General features: G+C 45.5%; 1 protein-coding gene across 1 annotated transcript in view; it reads right to left on the bottom strand.

The window, feature by feature from the left end:
- The window catches only part of LOC102760149 (dynein heavy chain 9, axonemal), a 194,745-nt gene extending 171,254 nt beyond the window's left edge, over window positions 1-23,491 (bottom strand). Inside the window, exons 1-8 of the mRNA XM_015562544.1 lie at window positions 23,450-23,491; window positions 18,917-19,036; window positions 15,866-16,047; window positions 14,663-14,793; window positions 12,342-12,553; window positions 10,245-10,478; window positions 2,629-2,796; window positions 669-785 (exon numbers count right to left, since the gene is read on the bottom strand). Of these exons, the coding sequence (XP_015418030.1) occupies window positions 669-785; window positions 2,629-2,796; window positions 10,245-10,478; window positions 12,342-12,553; window positions 14,663-14,793; window positions 15,866-16,047; window positions 18,917-19,036; window positions 23,450-23,491 (1,206 nt within the window). The remainder of the gene's footprint in view (window positions 1-668; window positions 786-2,628; window positions 2,797-10,244; window positions 10,479-12,341; window positions 12,554-14,662; window positions 14,794-15,865; window positions 16,048-18,916; window positions 19,037-23,449) is intronic.
- Window positions 23,492-23,994: the final 503 nt, after the last annotated feature.

Below are 23,994 nucleotides of genomic sequence, written 5' to 3'. Positions count from 1 at the left end.
GTTTTGACAGAAATCTCTTTCCTTTATTGAGCCAAAATCAGCCTCCTTGTCATTTTCACTGATGAATTCTGGTTCTAATCCCTAAGGCTTTACAGATATGGCCTCTTCATAGTTTACAGATCTGTCATGTCTTTATGTCTCACAACTCAGAATTCTCAGTTGTGCAGCCATTTAGCTACGCATCATCCTAAACCTTCTCCATATTCTTGTACCAGCTAATCCTGGCGATACAGGGCAAGGGCACATATCTTCTTATTCTAGTTACTGTACTTGAATGCCGTAACCAATTACGGTAAGTGGTTTGCTTCAGCTCGAACCACCCTGACAGCAGGGTTAAAGAGCCATGGTATTGCAAAACCCTGGGTTCAGGATAGTGACCACAGCTGAGCTCTTCACTTTAAATGGATCCCCTACTGATCAGACCCAAGGGGAGAAACTCTTTTGAAAAGTATTTTCACATAATCATGCTTTCAGAAAAGCATTAGTGACCAACCTGAGAAGTCCAATTCTGCGCACTCCCTTGCCTAGCGCACTCATGATCCCTCTCTATTAGACGAAGAACAATTCATATCGGCAGGAGCAAACAGCTGGAAGTGTATCCCGACCCTCTGCTGATGAGGGTGGGGGAGGATCGAGCATAGGGTGGCTCCCTCTCTGCTTGAACGAACCTTAAAGGCGTGCTCCAAATCAGGTGCGTCATCAAAGGCTTGAATAAAGATAGTCCCCAGTCTTCGGTCAAGATCTTCTACTCTCTGGTTAAATTTAGAGACATCATTCTCAAATTCCTGAAGAGACATCACAAAGGCATAGAAAATCATGATATTGCAAAGCCAGTCCCACTATGCTCTCTACTACTAATCTTTGCACTTGAATCATGAGACCAAGAATTTATTTTCATTTCCCAAAATTCACCTTGGCATGACTTAGTCTTCATCCATGTAGACATACAGTTACCCCATGTCTGCTGCATTTTTTTTTTCCCTAGGCCAGCGGTCGGCAAACTGCGGCTCGCAAGCCACATGCGGCTCTTTGGCCCCTTGAGTGTGGCTCTTCCTAAGCCTTAGGAGCAACCTAATTAAGTTAATAACAATGTATTTACCTATATAGTTTAAGTTTAAAAAATGTGGCTCTCAAAAGAAATTTCAATCGTTGTACTGTTGATATTTGGCTCTGTTGACTAATGAGTTTGCCGACTACTGCCCTAGGCAAACTGGTAGAGTGAGTCAAATTGTGAGGTTGGCACCTGTTCATTCTATTTTTGTGCCTCCTCTTTCACCATCAGAAGCCCCTTCTCTATCAACCACAGTGCCAGCTCATGCCACCCCAAAAGCCACCTCAACAGCAACAACCCCAGCAATAGGGCTACCATCATACCTCCTACTTTCCTTCCTCTCCCAAATCTAAATCCTGTTTAATTAGTGTAACCAAACTAATCTAGCCATTAGGAGGGAAGTAAGCTAATTAAACTAATACACACTATTTCTTCTAAGTACATTTTAATTCATTAAGACAACAACTAGCCATTATTTCTAAGGTTGCCAAATTTAGCAAATAAAAATATAGGCTATGCATTTAAATTTAAACTTTGGATAAACAATGAATTTATTTTTAGTATGTGTCCCAATTATTATATTTTATCTGGCAAAGACTGTAGGAATTTTCAGAGAAATTTTGTAACTGAAATCCCTAATTGGTGGAATTATTATTTGTTATTATTGCTTTGCAATAGTAATTCATAGTCTTATAAAAAGACAAAGTAAGTAGAAAATCAGTATAGTTCTACTTCCTAAACCAACTATAGTAACATAATGGTATGTTTTCCTGTGCATAGAATTCTGTTTTTTTATTTGTTTTGTCTTAGAAAATACATGGTTGTCTGCAGAAGATCCTATAGGTACAATTCATAAAAGAGTTAAAATAATAGTAATTATTTCTTTGTAGTATGCCATTTCCCCCTATTCTTCCTTAGAAAGCAAAATCTCTTCCGGTTTGCTAAGATCTCCCTAGGCAACTGAAGGCACTCAGAGCAGATTATCTGCTCTAATTTCTTCCTCCTTTTCACTCACTCACTCTAAGATTCCTTCTCCAGCAACCAGCCATTCCCTTCTCAGGGAACTCCATTCCTTATTTCTGCCTGGCCCCCTTTCTTCTTTTTGTCTCTTGTGGATTTGCACTTAAGATCTCAGCTCTCCTGGGCCAAGGGTAGGGCGTGGGCTCTGTGGTCCAATCATGAAAATGCATGTCTGGCTGTCCTCTCATCCCTGAATACTCCCTTGCAAACCAGAGTCTGATCAGAAAAACGAAGCTCTGCCCCCACTCCCAACCCTACACAAGCAAGACACTAACAGAATTCTGCCTGGATGTGCCTGGTCTGCTCGCTGCCCAAAGCCATCCCATAGCCATCTCAGCATCTCTGAAACCCATCAGTTTGGAGCAGTCAGCAGTTGGAAAAGGTCCTCCCTGATCCTTCTCCTGACACAAAGAATAAGGAGAAGGTCTCCATTCATACAACCCCTGGGACTATAAAGCCAAAGGAAACAGAGAAAATGCAAGTAAAATACCAGGCCCTACAGGCTGGAGGCAGCTGAGAAAGAGACAAAAGTTGCAAGTTGGCCTTCCAAGCCCTACCATGCCTTGGGGGTCCAGGCAGTCGTGGCAGGACTCCGAGAAGACCCTGCACATCTCCTGAAATTCGTGGTCAATTTGCTGGACCTGCTGACTCAGGGCGTTGCCTCTGATGCCACTGAACTCGACCTTCTGCAGGCTGTGAAAGTCCAGTGTCGTCTTCAGAAGGTCCTACAGGGACGATTCACAAGAGGTAAAATAATAATGATGATGATGACAACAGTGGGTAATGCTCACATGAGGATGGGAAGAGCAAGATCAGATGGGGGTGGTGGGTTGCTTAGGAAAATGTGAAGCCTGATTCGTGTTGTAACCATATTATTAGATTGGGTTCATATACATAACTTGGTTAAACTTGATAACGAAGCAGAGAGAAAGTACAGAAAAATAAAACTCACACACACACAAAAAGGTCAATTTTATGCTTTAGCTTTTCTGTGTTTTCTAATAAATAATAAATTATAATAATATTTACATGATTGTTATAATTTTTTAAAAATCAATTTAAAAAAATCAATTTCAAATGGGCCATGTCATCTGGTTCTGGAATGAAGCTATCTTAGGGGATATTGACTGGAAAGCAAGTCCCTCAAATAGTTCTGAGGACAAGCCCAGAGGAGACACCAATGGGCTCAGTAACCACTGCCAAGGAAATCAATGGCGATGCCCTTGCCCAGCATATGCAACACAGTGCCCATGTAGCACTGGGCAACAGGGACAACTACTTGACACCTCTGTGTTGGGTTTCTTCAACTGTAACAGACAACACTAGTGGGAGGTAAGTCAGCCAATGCAGGCTTAGGACTGAGGCCGGTACACACACAGTAAGGGCGTGTCACTGTCACTGTTGTTCACATGGCAGTGCCCCGGCTGTGCTCAGAATTGAGTGACAGGTGGACAACACAACCCAGAGCCTTGGGGAGGAGCCCCCCTGGGTCCATGGAAGCCTCTGCTAGGACAGGAGCCTCCAGAACACAACCAACATGACAGATGGTGGTATTGACCTCATGAACACTGGCCTGAAATCACAAAACCTTCAAACCAAGATGTTTTCCCATCACCACCTCCTGCCTGTGTGCACATCTGTCCAACAGGAAAGGGGAGATAACAAGTACCTTTGTGTGATTTGGGCAAACATTTGGTGTGTATCCCTGGCAGGGGGTCTTCTACCCTGAGGAAGCTTGAGAGACAAGAGGGAGCACTACGTCATGATGTTGAAAATCCGGCAGGTCCTGTCCACTCTAGGAAATTCCCACGGCCAATGGCCACTGCTCCGGGTTGACCCATCAGGCTGGAAGGGGGCGGCCCAGCTCCTTTCTCTCGCCGGGACACCCAGTCCAGCAGCAGTAACAGGCATTGGGAAGTGGTGAGCAGTCTGACTTTCTCCACATTGCCAGCATCTAGCAACCTTTTCCTGCTCACCTGTGCTCAGGCACAGCTGTCAGCAAGCAGCCGAAGTGGGAGAGGAGAGAAGAGGCAAGAACCAACCACGGAAAGAAAGGCCTGCCCCAGAAGCAGGGGTCTTGCCAGCAAAGGCGGGGCAGCGGGGGCAGCCTTCATTTTAAAACACCTTCAACTCTATGCACTGGGGGGAAACAGAAATGAATGGGACTTAAATGAAATGGACTTGAATGTTATTTACATGTCAGTGCTATAGGAGAAGCATATTTGTGCTGTGGAATGTCACCTGGGTACCCATTTTTCACAATTCTGTAGATGTCAATTCCAATATTTAGGAAATATCCTCTAACCATTTTAAAAGACTGATGCATCGTGATATGTTTGATTGCATCAGAAAACTAGATTATAATTTTGTTACACTATTTTATTTCTCAAGAATACTTGAAGTATGATCTTGGATGGTCATGAAGGTATTTCATGACAGACATTAGATAAATATTTAATCATTCTGTTTTCTACAAAAACTCTGATCACCAAAAATAATGAATATTTACATTGCTTAATTTAGCAAACACATGATAGGCAACACATTTTTTGGAGTTCAAAGTCTCAGACCTATTCTTACTTCCCTATTAAGAGACCCCCAATTTTCACTCTACCATTCTCCCTAATCTTTCTCCCCTTACCCTTCATAAGCTTTCTTCAGAGTTTTCGTCACCCTTTGGAATTATAATATGCTACTTGGCATTATATTATTTTTTTTTATTTTGTGCATCTTTCTCAGTGGGTTGTAAATGCCCACAGGTACCCATTATCTTCAGATGTTGAGAAATATTTGTTAAATGAATGAATATATGACTTTTGGCTTTTGACTTACCTACAGCCCCTCCAGGAGAAGGAGAATCTAAGAAATATGAACGCAGAAGCAATTGAGAAAATTAGACAAGAAAGGAGAGTTACAAAGCAAGGCTGACCAGCGTCTTTAAATGCTCGCAGGGCCTTGATCAAGTGCGATGCAGAACCTGATGGTCCTGCTCTAGGGGCAGATCGAAGGCAAATGAGCACAAAGAGCAGATTTGTCCTCAACTAGCAAGTTGAACTTCTAAAATGTCTTATGTTTTCCCTAGAGAAAATGGCAATTTCATGTTATTTCTCTCAATAAAACAAAACCATCTAATGCTTAGAAAAGTCCAACTATAGAATGGGCTGCTAAGAGAGGGATTGAGCTTTCCATCTTGGTGGATTTTAGATATTTGGTGTCAGAGGATTAGAGCAGGTTCCTGATCTGGCAGGAACTGTCTTGCAGTCATAGAAACGTATTTATCACACTGACTGTGACTATATCTTTGATTCATAAAACATTTCAATGTAGCTCTTTTCACCATTTATTTAAAGGTCTCACCAGACAGATAAAAGGCAAGTTAAACAAATAAGAGGTTTAAATGATCATTTTTAACTACCCATTCTTTCATCACAGTAGTAAACACATGAAGTTCGTTATGTCATATTCAGGCTGAAAGGGTCAAGTTCAGGGGGAGAATATGCAGCATCAGGGGTAAAGCCTAGGACAGGGTCCAAAATGCTGGGTTCACATAGCCCTGGCCTGTCATTTAGTAGCCATGTAACTACTAAAGCAAGACACAACTTTTTTAAGCCTCACTCCCTAACCTACATAAGCGTTCCCCAATACCTAACTGGCTGTGGGGTTCTGGAGTCACGTGGACCATGCCCTGGTAGAACTTGAATGAAGGGTAGCCACTGTAATTAGTTATGGTGACCCTGATGTCATAGCTCAGGTTGCTGGATAAGGGACGTGTAATGGCTGGTGCACAGGTGCTCTCTCCAGGTAGCACACAGGGCCTGGACCAGGCTGCTGGCTGGGCTGACTGGGTCCTATTCTCGGGAAACCTGTGCACTTTGATGGAAGGTGGGAGAGGCCTCCGGTGGCTCTGGCCCTGAGGGGGAGAGCCACGCTCGAGATAATGGCAGGTCTCACAGACACAAGCCCATCCTTGAAGGAAAGGTCACCCCACCTATCTTAAAAGAAATGTCTTCAGAATTCATTAAGGAAGAGCACAAAGCAGACATTCACAGATGAAAGTCTCAAAAGGTCATTGTGGAAGAGGCTGTTTTCTCTACCTGACGACAGCGGCCGCCCTTATGCAGCGAGTGGTCTCCTAGTGACCGCATGCTCGGGAGGGCTGAAAGGGAAGCCTGCCCAATTAGGCCTGCGAGGAGGCAGAGGGACCGGGTGCAGGAGGAGCAGGGAGGCGTGTATTAGGGCCGCTTACCACCTCTCCCTGCTAATCACCTGGCATGAAGCCCCAGCAGGAAGTCGCTCTGCCTCCAGTAAATCGCAGCTTTGCAGACATGGCAGAGTGAGAGAGATGAGGGCTCTCTCCAGCTCTTACTTCCTGCGCTGTGTGGAGGGGAGAGGCTGCAGGCAGAAGCACAGGGCTCTGCAGCACCGACAGTCTTATGGCACAAACATGGGCTCAGTTTGGGGAGGTGCATGAGGGGGTGTGGATATGGTGTGTTTGGGGGCTAGGTGTGTGTTGTGTGTATTGTGTGTGTGCATGTTGCATATGTATATGCAGTGTATGTAAGTTGTATGATGTCAATGTGTATTATATATGTAGTATTTGTGTGGAATGTGACTGTGCAGTGTGTGTGCGCCTGTGCTATGTGTCTACTGTGTGTATACATGTGCTGTGTGCACAGTATGTACATATGTATATGCAGTGTATGTAAGTTGTATGATATCAATGTGTATTATATGTGTGGTATTTGTGTGGAATGTGACTGTGCAGTGTCTGTACTGTGTGTGTGCGCCTGTGCCATGTGTCTACTGTGTGTGTACATGTGCTGTGTGTGCAGTATGTATGTGTGCAATGTATGTATGTGCAGTGCATGTGTTGCATGTGCAGTGTGTATACTGTACATGTACACAGTGTGCATACATTTGGTGTGTGTTGTGTGAGCTGGGGCCCCCAGCGGGAAGACAGGGTGAGGGCAGGAGTTAAGAGGCAGCTGAAAGACTCTCTTCCCCTCTGATTTTTGGCTGTTTGTTCAAATTAGAAAGATTTTATGTACTTTTGGGGTTTCCTTAGTAAATCGTAAAGTCCAATATGCCCCTTCCCTGGAATGTGAATTACAGTTTTACCCAAATGACTTATTTAGAAGAACGGCCTGACAATCATGTGGTGAATACAGAGTGTGCAAAGACAGAAGAGAGTGGATATGGCAGAATAAAGCCACAGAACCACTGTGGACCCTCAGAATGGGAGATGGAGGGAAGCAGAGCTCCAGGACCCCCTGGGAGATATCCACATTGGATAAAAGGGCAATTCTTGGAACCATATGCCCGAGTATGAATCCCAGCCGAACCTCTCCGAGCGTGTGGCGATGGGCAATGCCTCACTGTGCTCCTGGGTTACTGGAGGGGTCCTGATGCCTTGATCTTATGATTGTGAGGGTGCAGGCTCTGGCATGATATAGGCTCTCGAAACATTTCTACTCTCCCTTTCCCTGCTCAGGGCTTAGCTCTCTAAGAGGTCAGCTCGGTCGTGGTGGTGGTGAGGAGGATGGTGGTATCCAGAGAATGCAATTATACTCCGCATGCTGCAAGCTGCTGACAACTGCTCAGCAATACACCACACACACACACACACACACACACACACCAGCTCAGCCCACCTTCATTTTAACAGGCACCCAGAGGGGAAGAGTCAATCTGCACAATGAAACTTTCTTGTGCAAAAAAAAGCAACACAAATCAGAGGGGGAAATGTGAGAGAATGATGGAGATTAAAACCAGTCCTTCACAGCATAACTCTGGATGTGAGCACGCAGATGTCATTTTATTAACTTAGCTTAGTGTATTTATTAATTGCAGCTACCCACGTCTCAGTGGCCAATACTGTATTAGAACAGCAAGATGAATACGGCTCGGTTCATGCTAATTCTTTCTGGAGAGCAGCAGATTAATCCCGTTTCAAACAGGCATCGATCACGGAGGTACACAGAATGTTAACTAAAGGGCTACATGAAATCTGCTTGGAGATGATCGATAGCCTGCGTCCCGCTGCACTGAGCTGAGTAGGAGGAGGTGGGGGAGCCAGAGGCCAAGGGGCTGGGGCTGAGCAAATGACTCAAAGATGAAAAAGAAAGAGGAGAGGAAATACTACGACAGGGGGAAGGGGCAGCCACGGGAAATCATGGAAATTCAGGGTGAACAAGGAGCTAAAGGAAACCCAAAAAGAGAGGGCTTGGAAAACAGAGAAGGGAGACAAGTGGAAAGGGAAGGGAGGGGAAAAAGAAAGGAGAAAAGGAAAGCAGTAAAGAAAAGAAATAGTAGACTTTGCCGTAAGAGCAAAGAAGTAAATGAGGAAGAGCTGGGACTGAAGGGAGCAGGAAGACTGAGCATGGAGACATTCGGGTCATCCTCTGATTACAGGGGGCAACTGCCGTTCACCCACCTGCATCTGCGCCCTTGATCCAGAAAGGACAAGCAGCCAAGAGCCGGCCATGTGAGGGCAGTGGCTCCCGGAGACTGTGGCCCTGGCTTGTGCATTTACTGGACAGACCCGCAGACTCGGGCCCTAATGTCAGAACAGTCGTCTATGTGCAGAGGCGCGGCGCTGGCATGCGTGCATCTGCCTGAGGCCCCAGCCCCACGTCATTCCCAGCTGTGCTCAGCTTCACCCCCAGGGCTGCCGCAGGGCAGGAGGTCTGCCAGGCGGTGAGGCAGTAACTCCACCTGGTCAGCCAGGCCTGGGGCAGGTGGGAGCTGGAGGTCTGTCATCTCAGCTAAACAACAGCAAAGGGACAGATATGGACGGTGAGAGGAACACCGTGGGGGAGGGGAAGGGAGGGTGGCTGCGCATCAAAAGCTGTGACAGGAATGTTGCAGAAAAAGGAGGCATTTAGGATAAAGCCGGATATCGGTGACTTATACTCTCCATGGTCCCAGTGAAGGATTTCAGGTGGGCCTTTCATAAGATCTAGCTTCTGGCTTTCTTGCTTAAGACATTTTCTCTGTCTCTATGCTTTTCCTTGTCTTCTCCTCTCCCCTACCCCCCCGGCCCCCCGTAAATTCCTAGTCCAGTTTCAAACTTTATTTCCTTTTCTTCTTACTACTTCCTCAGGCCCTGCTGCATTAGGGGTTCCTCTTTCTTGCTTCCTTGGATATCCTCCATGAATCTACCCTCTCCTGTGCTACGGCTACTGATCTGAGGGCTTCTTACGGGCGAAACTGTATTTCAGTCATCATCGCATCCCTAGGGCCTGGCTCGATGCCTAGAGAACGGCAGTGTTGAATCAATGTTTTGGAAGTGAAATGAACAGATTCAATTTCATACTCTTATCCTCATAATCCCACAGCTTGTGCCACTCATCACAGCCTCTTCCAGACACATCCCCTCTCATCATCCCAAATCCCTGATAATCATAGCCGGAAACAGGACTTCAATTCTTTCTCAGTCTTTTTTTTTGGCTGTTGTTCCTAATCTTGAACTTGACCTTGGGTTTCTTAAATTTTAGAATAAGCATGTATTTTATTTTATTATGTCCACTGTCTTTTCCTCAAAGTTCAATTAGCAAATATAAGAGCTGTAAAGTGTTAAAAGCCCTGTTAACCATATTAAATTCTGGGGATAAAAACTATCAAAAGGAAAAGCTCATGTCTCCTCACCCTGGGCCTTAAACTAATATTCACATTAACTTTTAAAGAATTGGGCAAAGACACAGCTTTGGGCAAAAGTCACATTTCTTTTACACTGGGATTCACTAGCCATGCAGTTTCTGGAGCCACCCTGGGGGTGAAAGAGTGAAGGGCAAGTTCAAAGTAGTAGCTTTGTGGGAGTGGCCAGCTGCATCCAGTTTGGCTCACCTGCCTTTTGCACATCGAACTTTTTAGCAAGAGTTTATTTGAAACAAAGTTTAAAAATTATGGGCAATTTGAAAATCAAATGAATTAGCTGACTGATTCCCTGGGCCTTCTTCCTAAATGAGTCTATGATTCGAGCTGCCTAAACTCCTAATAGAACCACTGCTACCTGGTGATCGATCCAAATGATCAATCCAAATATGTATTGAATCTTATTGTGGGTTCCTCCAACCAGAGGAAGGCTGGCCACCGTGCTGTGTTGGTCATTTTCCTATGCGCTTTCTGGATCCCCGCATGGAGCCGGGAGCCGGAGGTGGGTGGGCACACTCACCTGCACCACAAGCAGGTGTCTCAGGAAGCCATCCAATCGCACAAACACCAAAGAAGACTGGAAATCCCACGCCCTGACTTCCTGGCTCTCCTTGAAGTAAGTGTGGAGATCCTCCCTTCTGTCCTGAAACACCTGCTTGAAGAAGTTCAAGGTGTCCACGACCACTTGCAGTTTTCTCTGACTTTCTTCCACCTCGCTTTTCAGGAGGTCTTCCGGGCTGAGATAATCGGAGGCCTGGAATGCAAGCATTCGTGTCACGAAGCCTGGTTGCAAGTGCGGGACATCCCACAACTCTGCCAACTCCAACTCTGAACTGAGCAATAGCCCAAGTACTTTTTAGAAGCACACTATAGGAAACATGTGACTCCGCCCTCAGTCCCACAGGTGGATTGGGACCTGGGTTCACGCCAAAGAGTCAACAATTGGCTTCGGTATGGGCAAGTGACCAATCAGAGACAAGGGAACACCATGAGTCTTTCGTGGGGCCAGCTGGGGCTGGGCAGGTATTATTTCCCACCTGTTCTTCTGTGACTTTCTGACTTTCTATGGTGAGATAATTTGAGTGCAAGAATTCTCTGAACCATCATTATTTCCCTGTCTCTAATAGACTTGAACTTGGAAGGCTGTGAGGCTGAAGCTGTTGGACAGCCGTCTTCATCACAGGTGTGGGGGGGGAGGGGAAGGCGGGTGGGGCAGAAATAACTGGGTCCTGATGACACCACTATGACCTTGTGGTAAGCCAGGGCTGAAGCCAGACTTACCTTGGACTTTCAAGGTACATGAGCCAATAAATTACCTTTTTTGGTGGGCTTTCCTCACACTTTCAACCAAAAGAGTCCTGGCTGACAAACATGCAGTGACGGAAAAGTGCTAGTCTAGGGATCAAGCAACCTGTCTTTGGCCGGGTGACCTTTGGTGACTTAGTTAAGTTCCTGGAGCTTTAACTCACATCTTTAAATAATAATAATAATAATAATAATAATAATAATAATTTAATGAGGCTCTCCCTGCCTACCTCACAGAGTTCATCTGAAAATGACCAGGATCATAAAGGTCAAAGCAATTTGGAACTTGCAATGTGCCTCATAGATGTTAGTTATTATTAGCTCCTCGTTAAACCCAATCATTGTTTCCTCAGGGTCACAGCTCCTTAGAGGGAAATTAAGCCAATCTGGGGGGAAGATCACCCACACCTCCTTAAGGCTTCCCGTTCTAATCACTGACACACTCCTTGGGGCTTATGCTGGCCTGGTTGATACTACATGGGTCCCTAGAAAGGTGAAGCACACAGTTTGTGATCATAAAAGCTGCTTCTCTGTAGCTAATAGACACCATATTCTTAGCATGTGCAGGGCATGCTGTAAGCCATGCATGCTCACGTCAGAGCCCCATAGTCATCCACTATCCTATGAGATGGTTCTCTTGTTACCACTGCACAAAGAGGAAAGTGAGACACAGAGCAGACGATCAACTTGGCCACGTACACACCGCTAGCAAGTGGTGACACAAGGTTTGGCACAGAGATGTCTGGCACCAGAGATGACATTCCTAACTGTTGGGCTTCACTACTGACTTAATATCAGTCTGGTCCCAGCCTGGTGTGGCTCAGTGGATAGAGCATTGGCCTGGGGACTGAAGGATCCCAGATTTGATTCTGGTCAAGGGCACATGCCTGGATTGCGGGTTCAATCCCCAGGAGGGGGCATGCAGGAAGCAGCCGATCAATGATTCTCATCATTGATGTTTCTATCTCTCTCTCCCTCTCCTTTCCTCTCTGAAATAAAAAAAATATATATATTTTAAAAAATAAAGTGAAATAAATACCAGTCTGTGCGAACAGATCATTAGGAGGCTGAAGTTCACCACCCCTGCCCTTCAGCAGACCGCAGGCTTTGGGCAGAGGGAAAGGAAGACCGGGTTGCAGCACTACTGAAAATGTCGGTGTTGCTGGCTTGTGATTAGTAAAATAACTCAAGTGGGAGAACCCTGTGGGTCATAATTGTTTCCCTGCCCTGAAAAATGCCCATTTACTCTTCTCTGTGACTCCATGCCACCCAGCCGCCAGGGAGAGTCCATGGGGACCCTGGGGGGACCAACCTGCTGGATGAGAAGGTTGCAGATCTCCTGGAGCAGCACAGTGAGCCGCCCCGGGGAGCAGTAGGACTTGCACGTGGCCCAAATCAGACAGACCACGTGGAGCAGAGGCCGCAGCTTCGGCTTCACCTCCGGGAACTCCACGGCCTCGAGGGCTTCCAGGTGGCGGCGGAGCGGCATCAGGTGCGTGTGGATGTCCTTCGCCTCCATCAGAGCTGGAAGGAACGAGAGAGTCACCCTCCCTGCCTGGAGCTCAGAGCCACCAAGTTGGAGCCCTGGTGCCTGGGAAGAGAAGGATCTGAACTTCCTACACCAGGAGAGCCGGGAGAAGGCTGATGAGAACTCCCTATTAGTCTATATTTTTCTTGTTCTTTCCCCTCCATGATACTGTTGCCTCCCGTTTTCCACGGTTCTCCATTGTCCAATCAATTCCACTTCAGACAACCTTGTTCCCACACATTTTCCTACATTCCTTTGCCCTCCTTCTTTATTTGCCACTCTTTTCCAATTCATACCCACCAATTCAGAAATATTTCCTCTCCTCTCCTCTCTTCAGTCCATCAGTGAGCCAATGCAAACCCCTGATCTGACTAATAGGAATAATACACATCAAATGACCCTAAAATATTATTTTTCAGAGATCCCACCAAAATTTCTGACCAAGTCTCCACCTAACTCCTCTAACCAAAAGCTCTTTCCTTCCATCATCTGAATTGAGTTATATATTTCAAGGATTTTTATTTTTATAGCAGTGTTTACTATAACTTGCATTTTTTCTAATTTCCTTTCTTTGTCATTATATACTCTACTACAAATAACTTTTTGAAGCTGACATGGGGAAGCAAATCTTTTATAACAAAGACTAATGTGAACGATCATAGTCTATGAATCTATTAATGTGAAAAATATATTTGGAGCTCAAAATAACCAACTCATAAATATAACTTTACTGCACGTTGTTTGATTTCAGAGCCCAAATTACAGTCATTTGCATAGCTCCCTTATGATATTTGTCATGTCTGCATATGACCTGTAGTATTTACTCAAATGTTTTCTGAGTTGACTCCTATTTTAACCTAAATAAAATCATATAAAATGAAAACTTCAAATCACTAACATATATGGAAAACTGCTATCACCAAGAACAGTTACCTCTAACACATTTTATATATGCCTGTCCATATATCTCCTACAATAATTGTTCATTCCAATAGTGGCACACAAGCCCCTTTTGAGGGACACCTGTACCATTTGTCTTGAACTTAAATTGGGAACAACAATTAATTCCTCTGGGACACAAATCTCTCAGTGAAGCAATCAGCTGAAGCGGTACCTGTTCCCAGGCAACTCTATGTGCTGCAGGGCAGACTCCGGGGTAACATTTTAGGGTGCAGAGGGACCTCAAAGACAAGCTACTTTTGCCAGTTCTTCTCTGCTACAGGGCACATGTCAGAAACTCCACCACTGGAACTTCCCTTCCTGGGCTGAGCGGTTTCCAAACCCCACATCATGAGGAGAAAGTGGGGTGAGGGTTCCACACTGCGCTATGGACACAGGACACGCCCCTCTTTAACGGAGCAAATACGCCTTAATTAGTTCTATGTTTTGGACTTACAAAGAAAGTTGTCTTTAGAGAAAGAGCGCTGGTAGAGAAAAAGATGTTTGAAAGTCACTGCTTGGATTCAGCGTAAATCACGTGAAACTGCGAATACCTTTCAAAGCACATTCTGACCTACAAGACTGAAGAGGTAGGAGGAGGTCTGGGAAGAGAAAGGAAAGAAGCAAAGTGCCCGGAAAAAATTTACCTGCTTCTAATTATAGAATTTGCTGGCTCTGCAATTTTGACAAGGGCCAATCCTGCCTGGTGCTCAGACGGCCAGGAAATTGCAGTCCCTCTGACAGTAGGAATGGAAAAAGCAGAATGGAGCCAGCAGTGGAACAAAGACTTCTCCGGGGGCCAGGGCGAAGGGGCCTGAACCCCAGAGGTGAGAGATAACAACATGCATTGTACAGTGTGGCACAGTCAGCAAAACCCTTCCATCTCTGCTCCCTCACGGCCGCCCGAGACAGTGGGCAGGAAGTGTGTGCACGATATCACGGCACTCACTAAAGCCCAGGGGGGTTAGGTGTCATTCCCCAGGTCACAGAGTGGTGGAAATAGGTCGCTGCTGTCCTGCTTCTAGATCTGGCATTGTCACACTAAGTTGTGTCAGGTTGAGGGTCGTGAGGACTTGAAGCTGCTGAAATCAGAGAGAGAAGATAGTTCGGCACTAAATAAAACATTCAAGGTAAACGCTTTTAGGAAAATACTTGCTGCGCCTCACCTGCTGTGACATCTCTGCACATGGCTTGGAAGGTTGGGAAGTAGCTGCTCTGAAGCTTGTCCAGGAGCCCCGCCATGCCCCTCACCTTTATCGTTCTTAGTTGATCATAAATGTATTCCAGGTCCTCAGACCTGCAACGCCACGGAGGAGGGGAGTCCAGGTGAGCAAGGGGAAACTCAGTCCCACTGTGACCACCCACCCCCAGACAGAGAGCAGCGCTGCTCGGGGTGCTCCCCCAGAGGCTGGCTCCTGCCCAAGCGGCCAGGGCATCTGTTCCCAGGACAGCGAGGGCAAACGCCTGAGCGGGGAACATAGTTCAAAGGGGCAGCTCGGAGAGGCAACAGCGGGGGAACCTGCTGTGAACATCTGGTGGCTCCAGAACTTGGCAGCTGGAGGTCATCAGCTCTTGCAGCGAGGTGTGGGGGGAAGGGGGGAGAGGTGTGTCAGAGTGAGGCTGCTGGAGCAGGGCCTGAGGCAGGTCAGCAGAATGGTCAGAAACCATTTCTCCCAACAGAAACCAGGCGAGAGCACAGGACATCTCAGCATGGTGGCACCAACAGGGCACCATACCTGGTCATGTGATATGGACACTCCCCACTCAATAGGACAGGGACATCTGCTTCAAACATCTGTCTCCTTTTGAGTAAAAGATTAATCAGCACAATGATGAATAGGAACAAGGAAATGGGAAGGTAGAGCGGGAATCAGCAGGAGCAATAATTAGGTCTTTCGGGGACTGTGGAGCTGGCACGCAGTGGACGATGGGCTTTCTAGGCCTGCTAACGATTGGCTGGGACCTACGAGAGGCTATTCTGCAGCCAACTGTCAAAACCCCTCTTTTTCTTCAGATTCTTACAAAAAGTGTGTGTATATAGCCTTGACTACCCAAGGAGAAAGGAGTACACAGGTAAAAATACACATAAAAGAGAGTTAATTTTACATGTGGGTGAAAAAACCTTTGAAGAAATGTCAGAAGGTATACTGACTACAGCTCATAAAAGAAGGGGCAACTATTGAACCTTAAGGAAAGGGTACATCTTCTGGAGCACAGAAAACCTGTATGACCCAGACGACACTGAGCTGTCTGCTCTAGGGGAGATGAGAAACACATGGAGGTGGGACCAGATCCCATGGCTGGCTCCCGCAGACCATCATCCTCTGTAAGACGTCTACCTGCTCGCCAAGGTTTGAGCATGTGCCTACCTGCTCTTCCAGAACTCCAACTCCACCCAGGGGGTGGGGTTTTCTCCTTGGAAGAGTGGCTGGGAAGACTCCTTGTTGAGGACCGCCTGCACCTGGCGACTCCACTGGATCACTGCAGACTCAATGGCATAGATGACAGACTTATCCATGGAATCCAAGCTGTGAAAGGCACAATAAATCTCCTGAAACATCGGAAATAACAAGGCTAGGTGACCCGCAAACAAAATGCCAAATTTTTTAAAAACAGGTGGGGAATTCCATCTAGTCCAGGCATCCTTATCGCTTGTTGGACAATAGATTGATGGGTACTCAATTAGGAACACATGTCCTCTCCCCAGACAAAATGCTTATTTATGCATGCATGCATACACAATTATGCAAGACAGGGCCCACCAGCATGTTGGACAATAGATTGATGGGTACTCAATTAGGAGCACATGTCCTCTCCCCAGACAAATGTTTATTTATGCATACATGCATACACAATTATATAAGACAGGGCCCACCAGCACTCGGAAGGCTAGTTTAAGAATTTTAAATTCTGTCAATACAGAAATACATTGGACAGAAAACATTCGTATGACCACCCAACCCTTGCTTGAATCCCACTAAAGTCAGCAGCCTCCCAGCTTGACAAGCAGGGCATTACTCAGTGATCAGTCCTCCCTGGGAGAAAGTGGGTCTCTACACTGAACACATCTACCTCCCTCTGATGTCCTCATTTTAATCTTAGTTCTGACTTCTGCATCAAGAGGAAATAGGTTACTTCCTCCTCCACAAGGCAAACCATCAGTCATCTGAACACCAAAATTAACTTCACTTTGTCCTCACTTTCCCAGCAAAGAATGGGACTTCCAAGCATTCTGCTTCATATATCTTTTTAGTAATCAAACCAGGAGTACTTTGGAAGGCATTAAAAATAAAAATATATATTTTGGTTTGCCTTCTCACTAAGTCTTAAATGAAAATTGTTCATGCCAAGAGCCCAAGACCCAAGTGACAAAGAAAGGGAGTATATCATTCACATTTTCATCTCAGAAAACACCTCCACTTAATTTAATCAAATTCATATTTGCTGAGCATTGATAGTCACAAGTGATTACAGAAGGTATTAAAGGGGGAAGATACTCATCTTCCTGAAATATGACCCATCCTTTTGGGAAATTATCAAGTTTGAACTAAGGGAGATAAACTCAATAATGATCATATACACATACACTGAATGTTATGTTCAAATATAAAAGGAACAGGAAAATGGTAATTTGTACTTTTATTATGAAAATGGAGTATTTTTATTAAACTACAGTAAGTTTTCAGGTTAACTGGGAAATTGCTTCAAACTGTATATGTAGCAAATTACTTCCAATAGCAAAAACTCATTATAAAGTACATTGCCATCTCTTGCATTACTTATTCTTCAGATCAAACCATGGGCTCTAAATACACAACAATGACAGTAATACATTGGGAAACTCTGGCATTAGGGCCATCTAAGCTCATGCAGGAAGGTGCCTGTTGCCACAAATACTTTAGTCTCAGGCACCTGTGGCCAGTTGGCATTTGGAGATTTGCCCATCTTCTTTGATGGAGGTCATCCAACTTGGAAGTTGCCCACTTCGGCTCTCATTATAACCCCCTACCCCCAGATCCTCCTGAAAGGTGCATATCTAGTAATCACGGTTATCAGCTTGCATTTTGATTCCTGGCCAATCCTCAATCTCAGGTCTCTCTTATGTGGTCGTAGTAGCTCCCATTCATTAAGCACTATTCTGTGCTTTGCGCTGTCCTAAGAGCTTTAGAGCTGCCATCTCATAAGAACTCTGAGTATGAGGCAGGTGCTGAGGCCATCTCCAGTCTACAAATGGGAAAACTGAGGCTGGGAGAGATTGAATGATTGCTTCCGAGTGGTCTGGCCCATAGGTGGCAGAGCCTGTTTTAAAAACTAGGACCCAGAGCTTTGCGTTAAGTTCCATGTAACCTTGCTTCATAGCTATTGCCATTTTATGTCAGGCATTCAGAGAAATGACAGACATGGCGGATTCTGTCATGGTTGTCCATCCATCCATCCATGTTGCTGTGTTAAACCAACAAAACATTTTAATATTAGAATCCAAAACATCAAAAAGATGACTTCCTTACTACTACCAACAATGGCTTAAAATGAAATTGTCATGGGTATTTTTATTTTAGTGAACCAGCAAATGAAATTCTCACCTGTGTTTGAGGAATTCCCTCCACCGTGTTAGGAGTCGCCCCCGCCCTGCCCCCGCAAAAAAATAAAAAATAAAAAAATAAAATAAACCACCAATAAATCTTGGGTAGGATATAACAAAATATATCATTTAGATACACAGCCTGGCTTGAATGAAAAAGGAAAATCCCCATGGAACAGAAGCAAAGAAAGCTTGCAGCTGGCATGGTACACAGAATAAACGAACATGGCAAATATAACTCCTTAAAGGGGACGAGGCCGGGGTTCTGATGCCATCCAGGCACAGGAGGCCTGGACTCCACACTCCAACAAAGCCAGATTTGTTTCTTTTGGAAAACATCCCCAGGACCTGAGGAAAGTCTCTGGCTGCTGGGGGAGGAGGGTCTGAGTTAGTTCTATGATGTCATGTGCTGGGTGAATGCTGGGAAGTGCGTGGCTCTCTCCCAGGCCGGACCTGGGCCCTTGCCAATGATGAGACACTGTCCCCACAAGCAAAATACTGACATCTCTGTGGCTGCTCTCAGCCCTGGAATGATTCTGGACGGAAAATGGCCATAATGCTGTGATAGCTTTAAAAGACTTCAGGCTGAGGGACTGGGGCAAGGGTGGTAATCAGCATAGAACACACAGTCTGAGGATGTTGACAAACAGCAGAATAAGGACCTGTGCAGAGTCAGGAACAGAAAAGTCATAAAGAAATCATTCAGATAACCCAGTATCTCCCGTATCTGAGGCCCATATGCCCAGGCTGATGGCACTTACATGGTCTCACCCTCAGAATCCACAAACTCCATGTTTTCTGAGCCTACGGGAAGAGGCAGCAAAGTCTTCCCCCTCACTTGCTCAAGGAGAACCATGAGGTCACACTGGAGGCTGTGGGCGTGTCGCTGGACGTCTTGACATACCACAGGGGGCCAGTCCACGTGGTTCTTCCCATTGACCAAGATGGGGATCACGACCTGCAACAGAGGCACACAGGAAAGAAAGGCAGGCGTTCTCCTTCTGAGGCCTTAGAGAAAGACTATTCTTAGAAAGGCCTAAAAATCTATACTCCCCTTTTGCAAGCCACTGTGCTGTAAGGCCTAATATTAAGAACTAACATTAGGTACTGCCTTGACACCTGATACAATCAGGAGAGCCTCGAACAGCCTATGTCCCAAGTTTCCTTTCCTACTCGTCCTACATAACCACCCGTCTAACAGTCCTCCTTACCAAGGGGACCAGGGCTCCAGGTCTCTGCCGGCCAGCGGAATCATTCAAACAAGCCAATTGCATCCTCCCACCAGAGCCACTGGGAACCATGCACTCTTGATAGCACAAAGCTTGCCTCCCACAGCCCCTGGTTGCCGGAAGCCAATTCCAGCATGACAGCAGGGCTGAATCTTGGAATGGCTGATGGCATTTCCCCAAACCTGAAAAGGATATAGTAAACTGATTGTTTTCTATCGGACAGCTCAGGGCATCTTAATCTACATGTTATTGCCTCCTACTGGCCAAACACCTGAACAGCCGTAGGCTAATTCCCCCATTCTGACAATGGACTCTGTATAAGAAACCCTGACCCTTTGAAGTGTATATCTCTGCCTGGCCTCAGGACAAATTGTGTTAATAAAAAGCATGGGGTCCTGAGAGAAGGAGAACTTAGATCAGGGGTGGGCAAACTTTTTGACTCGAGGGCCACAATGGGTTCTTAAACTGGACCGGAGGGCCGGAACAAAAGCATGGATGGAGTGTTTGTGTGAACTAATATAAATTCAAAGTAAACATCATTACATAAAAGGGTACGGTCTTTTTTTCAATAGTTTTATTCATTTCAAACGGGCCGGGGTCGTAGTTTGCCCACGGCTGACTTAGATCTTAGTTGCCTTTAAAACTAGGCTCCTCTGACTCCCAAATGCCTTTCAAAATTATATTTAATTTCTGGACTCCTTCTCCAGATTCCAGAACCCTTCTAGATGATGGAACAAGAACCCCGGCACCTGGTTGTTCGCTCTGTTCCCAAGGGCAACCCCCATATCTCCAGATTCCAGAACCCTTCTAGATGCTGGAAGAAGAACCCCGGCACCTGGTTGTTCGTTCTGTTCCCAAGGGCAACCCCCATGTGGCCCTGTGTGGCAGGTGCCCTCCTCCTGTGAGCTGTGAGTGTAGGTGACTAATAAACTGCTGTCAGTCTCATTTGAACCGTCCCATCACCCTAGGGCAGGAGTCCCTACCTAATCAACAGGGTGAATAAGAGGTGATTAAAGCAGTCACAAAGGCCAGAGGCAAAGCATAGGACAAATGCAGGTGAAGGTGACCATCTGTCTCCTGTGGGGGAGGCGGCATCTTAAAAAGTACTAGTAAAGCAAAGGTGAGCATCCCGAAGCTGTCTGGAGGGTGAACATTAGTTAATTTTTGACACCCCAAAATAGTTCCTCTTCTTTTGGTTCCCATCTGCAGACCCAGAGGTGAAGACTGTAAGTAAATCTGAACCAATGAGAGTCAGGCCGAGTCTCCTATCTGAACTTTGGAGGAAGAGAGAGCTCTCTTTTCTACGAGTGGCCATCAGGCTACCCCGTGGAGCCTTTGGACAGGGTCAATCTGGAGAAGAGGGAGTTTACAGAAGGAGAAAGGCCAAGGCCTGTGATATCATTTGAGCTCCTGCTCTTGAACATTTGGAACTAGTTTAAATGGAGTTTTCTATCACTAGCAACTTAAAAAGTTGTCATTAATACATCTCCCTAGGAAACTGTCAGTCAAACGCTCACTCTAATGGAAAGGGAATGCTATAAAGAAAAACAGAAAATCCAGGAATGTGAGTAGGAACTGTTAAGTAAATAATGAAGAGTAAACATGGAGTTATGATTGGTTGGGCTCTCTATGTGACCAACAATTCTGCGTGGCCATAAAACAGGACACATGGATCTAACATGTGGCATCTAAGAGGAGGATCTTTGTCTGGTCTGTCTGAAAGTAATCATTGAGCTGAGATGTTATAGTCACAGGTGAACAGAGGGTTCCAAGGCATAAAATGTCACAAACTGAGCTCTTCTCACATTCATGTTGAGAAAGGACTCTTTGGACCTAGAGGAGAAAGGATAAATAATAGAGGGGAGAGAATATAAACAAGAATTTTTCTAAGCTCTCAAAGGCAGGTACTGTATCTTATTTGATCTTTATATACATACAATCCCCTCTTGAATCTGGCATATAGGATGTTCATAGAAAAACTGAACGCATTTCTGTCTCAAGAGAAAGTGGTAGATGGGTTTGAGTTGGACTTTGGAGGGCTTTGAGTGATAGGAAGATAATGAATGTGAACTTTCTATGAAATTAAAAGCAACTCATTCACTTATTCAATGAATATTTATGGAGCATTTACTATGTGTTAGTACTGTTTTAGGTGCTAGAAAGACATACCAGTGAACAAAACATGAAAAGATTATTGACCTCACAAAGTTTATATTCTAGTGGAGAAGTCACAATAAGTTCTGCATGGGGGGTGGTGGTGGGGAAGTAGGTGAGGAGGATCAGGGATGTGGGATGGAGGGGTTGCAATTGCAAATGGAGAGATTGGTTGAGGCATCATTGAGAAGGTAACATCTGAACAAAGACTGGAGATGAAAGTGCTATGTATATTCTTGGGGCAAGTGGTTAGAAGGAACAGACAATGCAAAAGCCTTAAGGTGGGAGTATGCCTGGAAGGATCAAGGAGCAGTAGAAGCTGGAACAAAGTAAGAAGAGTAGGGGGGAGTAAAGGGGGTCAAGTTACATGCAGCCCTGCCTGTAGAATTTTGATTTTTACTCTCAGAGAAATGGAAATCATTGAAGGGTTTTGAACAAAGGAGTGATATGATCTTTTTTCAGTAGGATCACTCCAGCTGCTGTGTTGAACCTAGACTCTAGGGGGCTAAAGTGAAAAAAGAGATAAGCAAGTTATTCCTATAATACAGAAGACAGTGGCTTGGCACAGGGGGGAGTGGAGGAATTAGTAAGAATTGCTCTGATTCTAATGGGGATGTGCCCGCAACCAAGGTACATGCCCTTGACTGGAATCGAACCTGGGACCCTTGAGTCCGCAGGCTGATGCTTTATCCACTGAGCCAAACCAGTTAGGGCTGTGATTTCTTAATGAATTTGTTGTGGGACTGGGAAAGGGGGAGAACAGCAGTGAGGATGACTCCAAAGCTTGGGACTTGAGCAACAAGAGGAATGGAGCCGCTATTAACTCATGTGGGGAAGAATAAGGTGGTGTAAGTTCTCAGGGGAAGTTTGGAATGTGTGCTTGGACACATTCGAATTTTATATATCTACTGGACTTCTCACTGGAGACACTGAGTAGCAGTTGGATATGGTAGTTGAGAGTTAAGAGGAGCAGAAAAGGCTGGAGGTAACAAGTTTGGAGGTGGCAGATACAGATGGTTTGTAAAACTCTAAAATTAAATGAGTACCCCAAAGGAATTGAGAAGAGGCCCAAGGAATGAGCCCTAGGGGTCTTCAATTTTCAAGAGTTGAAAGGAGAGGGGGTTATCTTCAGTGGAAACTGAGAAGGAATGGCCACAGCGACAGGAGGAAACCAGAGGACAAGGGTCCTGGAAGCAAGTGAAGGAAGTTCTTCCATCAAGAGAAGGTCATCATGAGCTGGGCCAAATCCTGCTCACAGGTCAAGCAGGAAAAGGACTGATAGATGCCCATTTAATCTAATCTAGTGGAGGTCATTGGTGAGCTTGACAAGCTCTTTACTTTCTCTCCTTAGCAGTATGAGGGTAAAAGCCTGATAAATGAGTATGAGATAAAACAGGAAAAGAATGAGACACAACAAGAATACTCATATTCTAGACATTTTGCTATGTAGGGGGTCATAGAAATGGGATGGTAGGTAGGGGGAGGAATGAGGATTTTGTTTGATGAGAATTATCTAGTGGAGAGGGAAAAATAAGAATACAGGAGACAGGAGAATTGTTGGTGCTACCTCCTCAAGATGAGAGTGGATGGGGTTTAGAGCAAAAGTGGCAGTTTTAGTTTTAAGGTTGGCAAAGGCTGGCAGCAGACAGTCCATCTGCAGCAACGGAAGGCATGGCAGGGTATATGAATACAGATATTGGCATATGAGGTAGATATGAGTTTGTGGAAATTTTTATTTTATTGTTTTCCATATTTTTAAACCAAGAAAGAAGCAAGAGCATCACAGAGTGAGGTTGAGAGAAGAGCTTTTGGACATTTGAGGGGGAAAAAAGGAAGTGTGCAATAGTGATTAGAAGAGCAAGAAAGTAATTAGAATAGATGTGCGGGGTGTCTGCTGGGGAGCATAAAAGTTGACTAGAGATTCCAGGTCCTGAGTTTAAAGTGGACGCTGTTCGTTTTTCATAAGCCGCATTCAGCTTTATGGGTACTGGGGTGGAGTAGGCGGAGTTGGGTTTCATCAGGGTTGTCATTTTGCCAAACCAGTGCAACAAAGCAAGGCAGACGCTAGTTGCGAGTTTATGCAAGAGAATGATGAGAACGATGGAGCCCAGCACTCAAGCTGGGTCAGGGGGCAAAGAGCACGGGTGTGGGTGAAGGGCAGTGGGAAGGCAGCAGGATCAACGGGTTGGAGGTGCTGGAAGGTCATGGGCTTGTAGTAGTGGGAAATAGGTGGGAGTGAGCTGGAAAGAGGGGAGCAGTGGTCAGAGAGGCGATGGTTATTGGTAATGCAAGGTCTTGGGAAGAGATGGTTAAGACAGAGCAGGGATAAAATCACTGGATGAGAAAGTTCAAGGAGGCCAGGTTATTGAAAGGATCATTCATGTGTCTGTTGAAATAGCCACATGTTAACACAGGAGTAACCTTGGCTCCCCAAGTCACCGGGAACTGGGAGCCCAATCCTGAAGGGGTGAGGGCAGTGCCATCAGTACATGATGCCGCAATGAGGACAGAGGGTGCCTTCATCTGATGGCAT

This window comes from Myotis davidii, unplaced genomic scaffold (assembly GCF_000327345.1).
Source record: "Myotis davidii unplaced genomic scaffold, ASM32734v1 scaffold37, whole genome shotgun sequence".
Taxonomy (NCBI): Eukaryota; Metazoa; Chordata; class Mammalia; order Chiroptera; family Vespertilionidae; genus Myotis; species Myotis davidii.
This window is presented reverse-complemented; position numbering and strand designations above follow the sequence as displayed.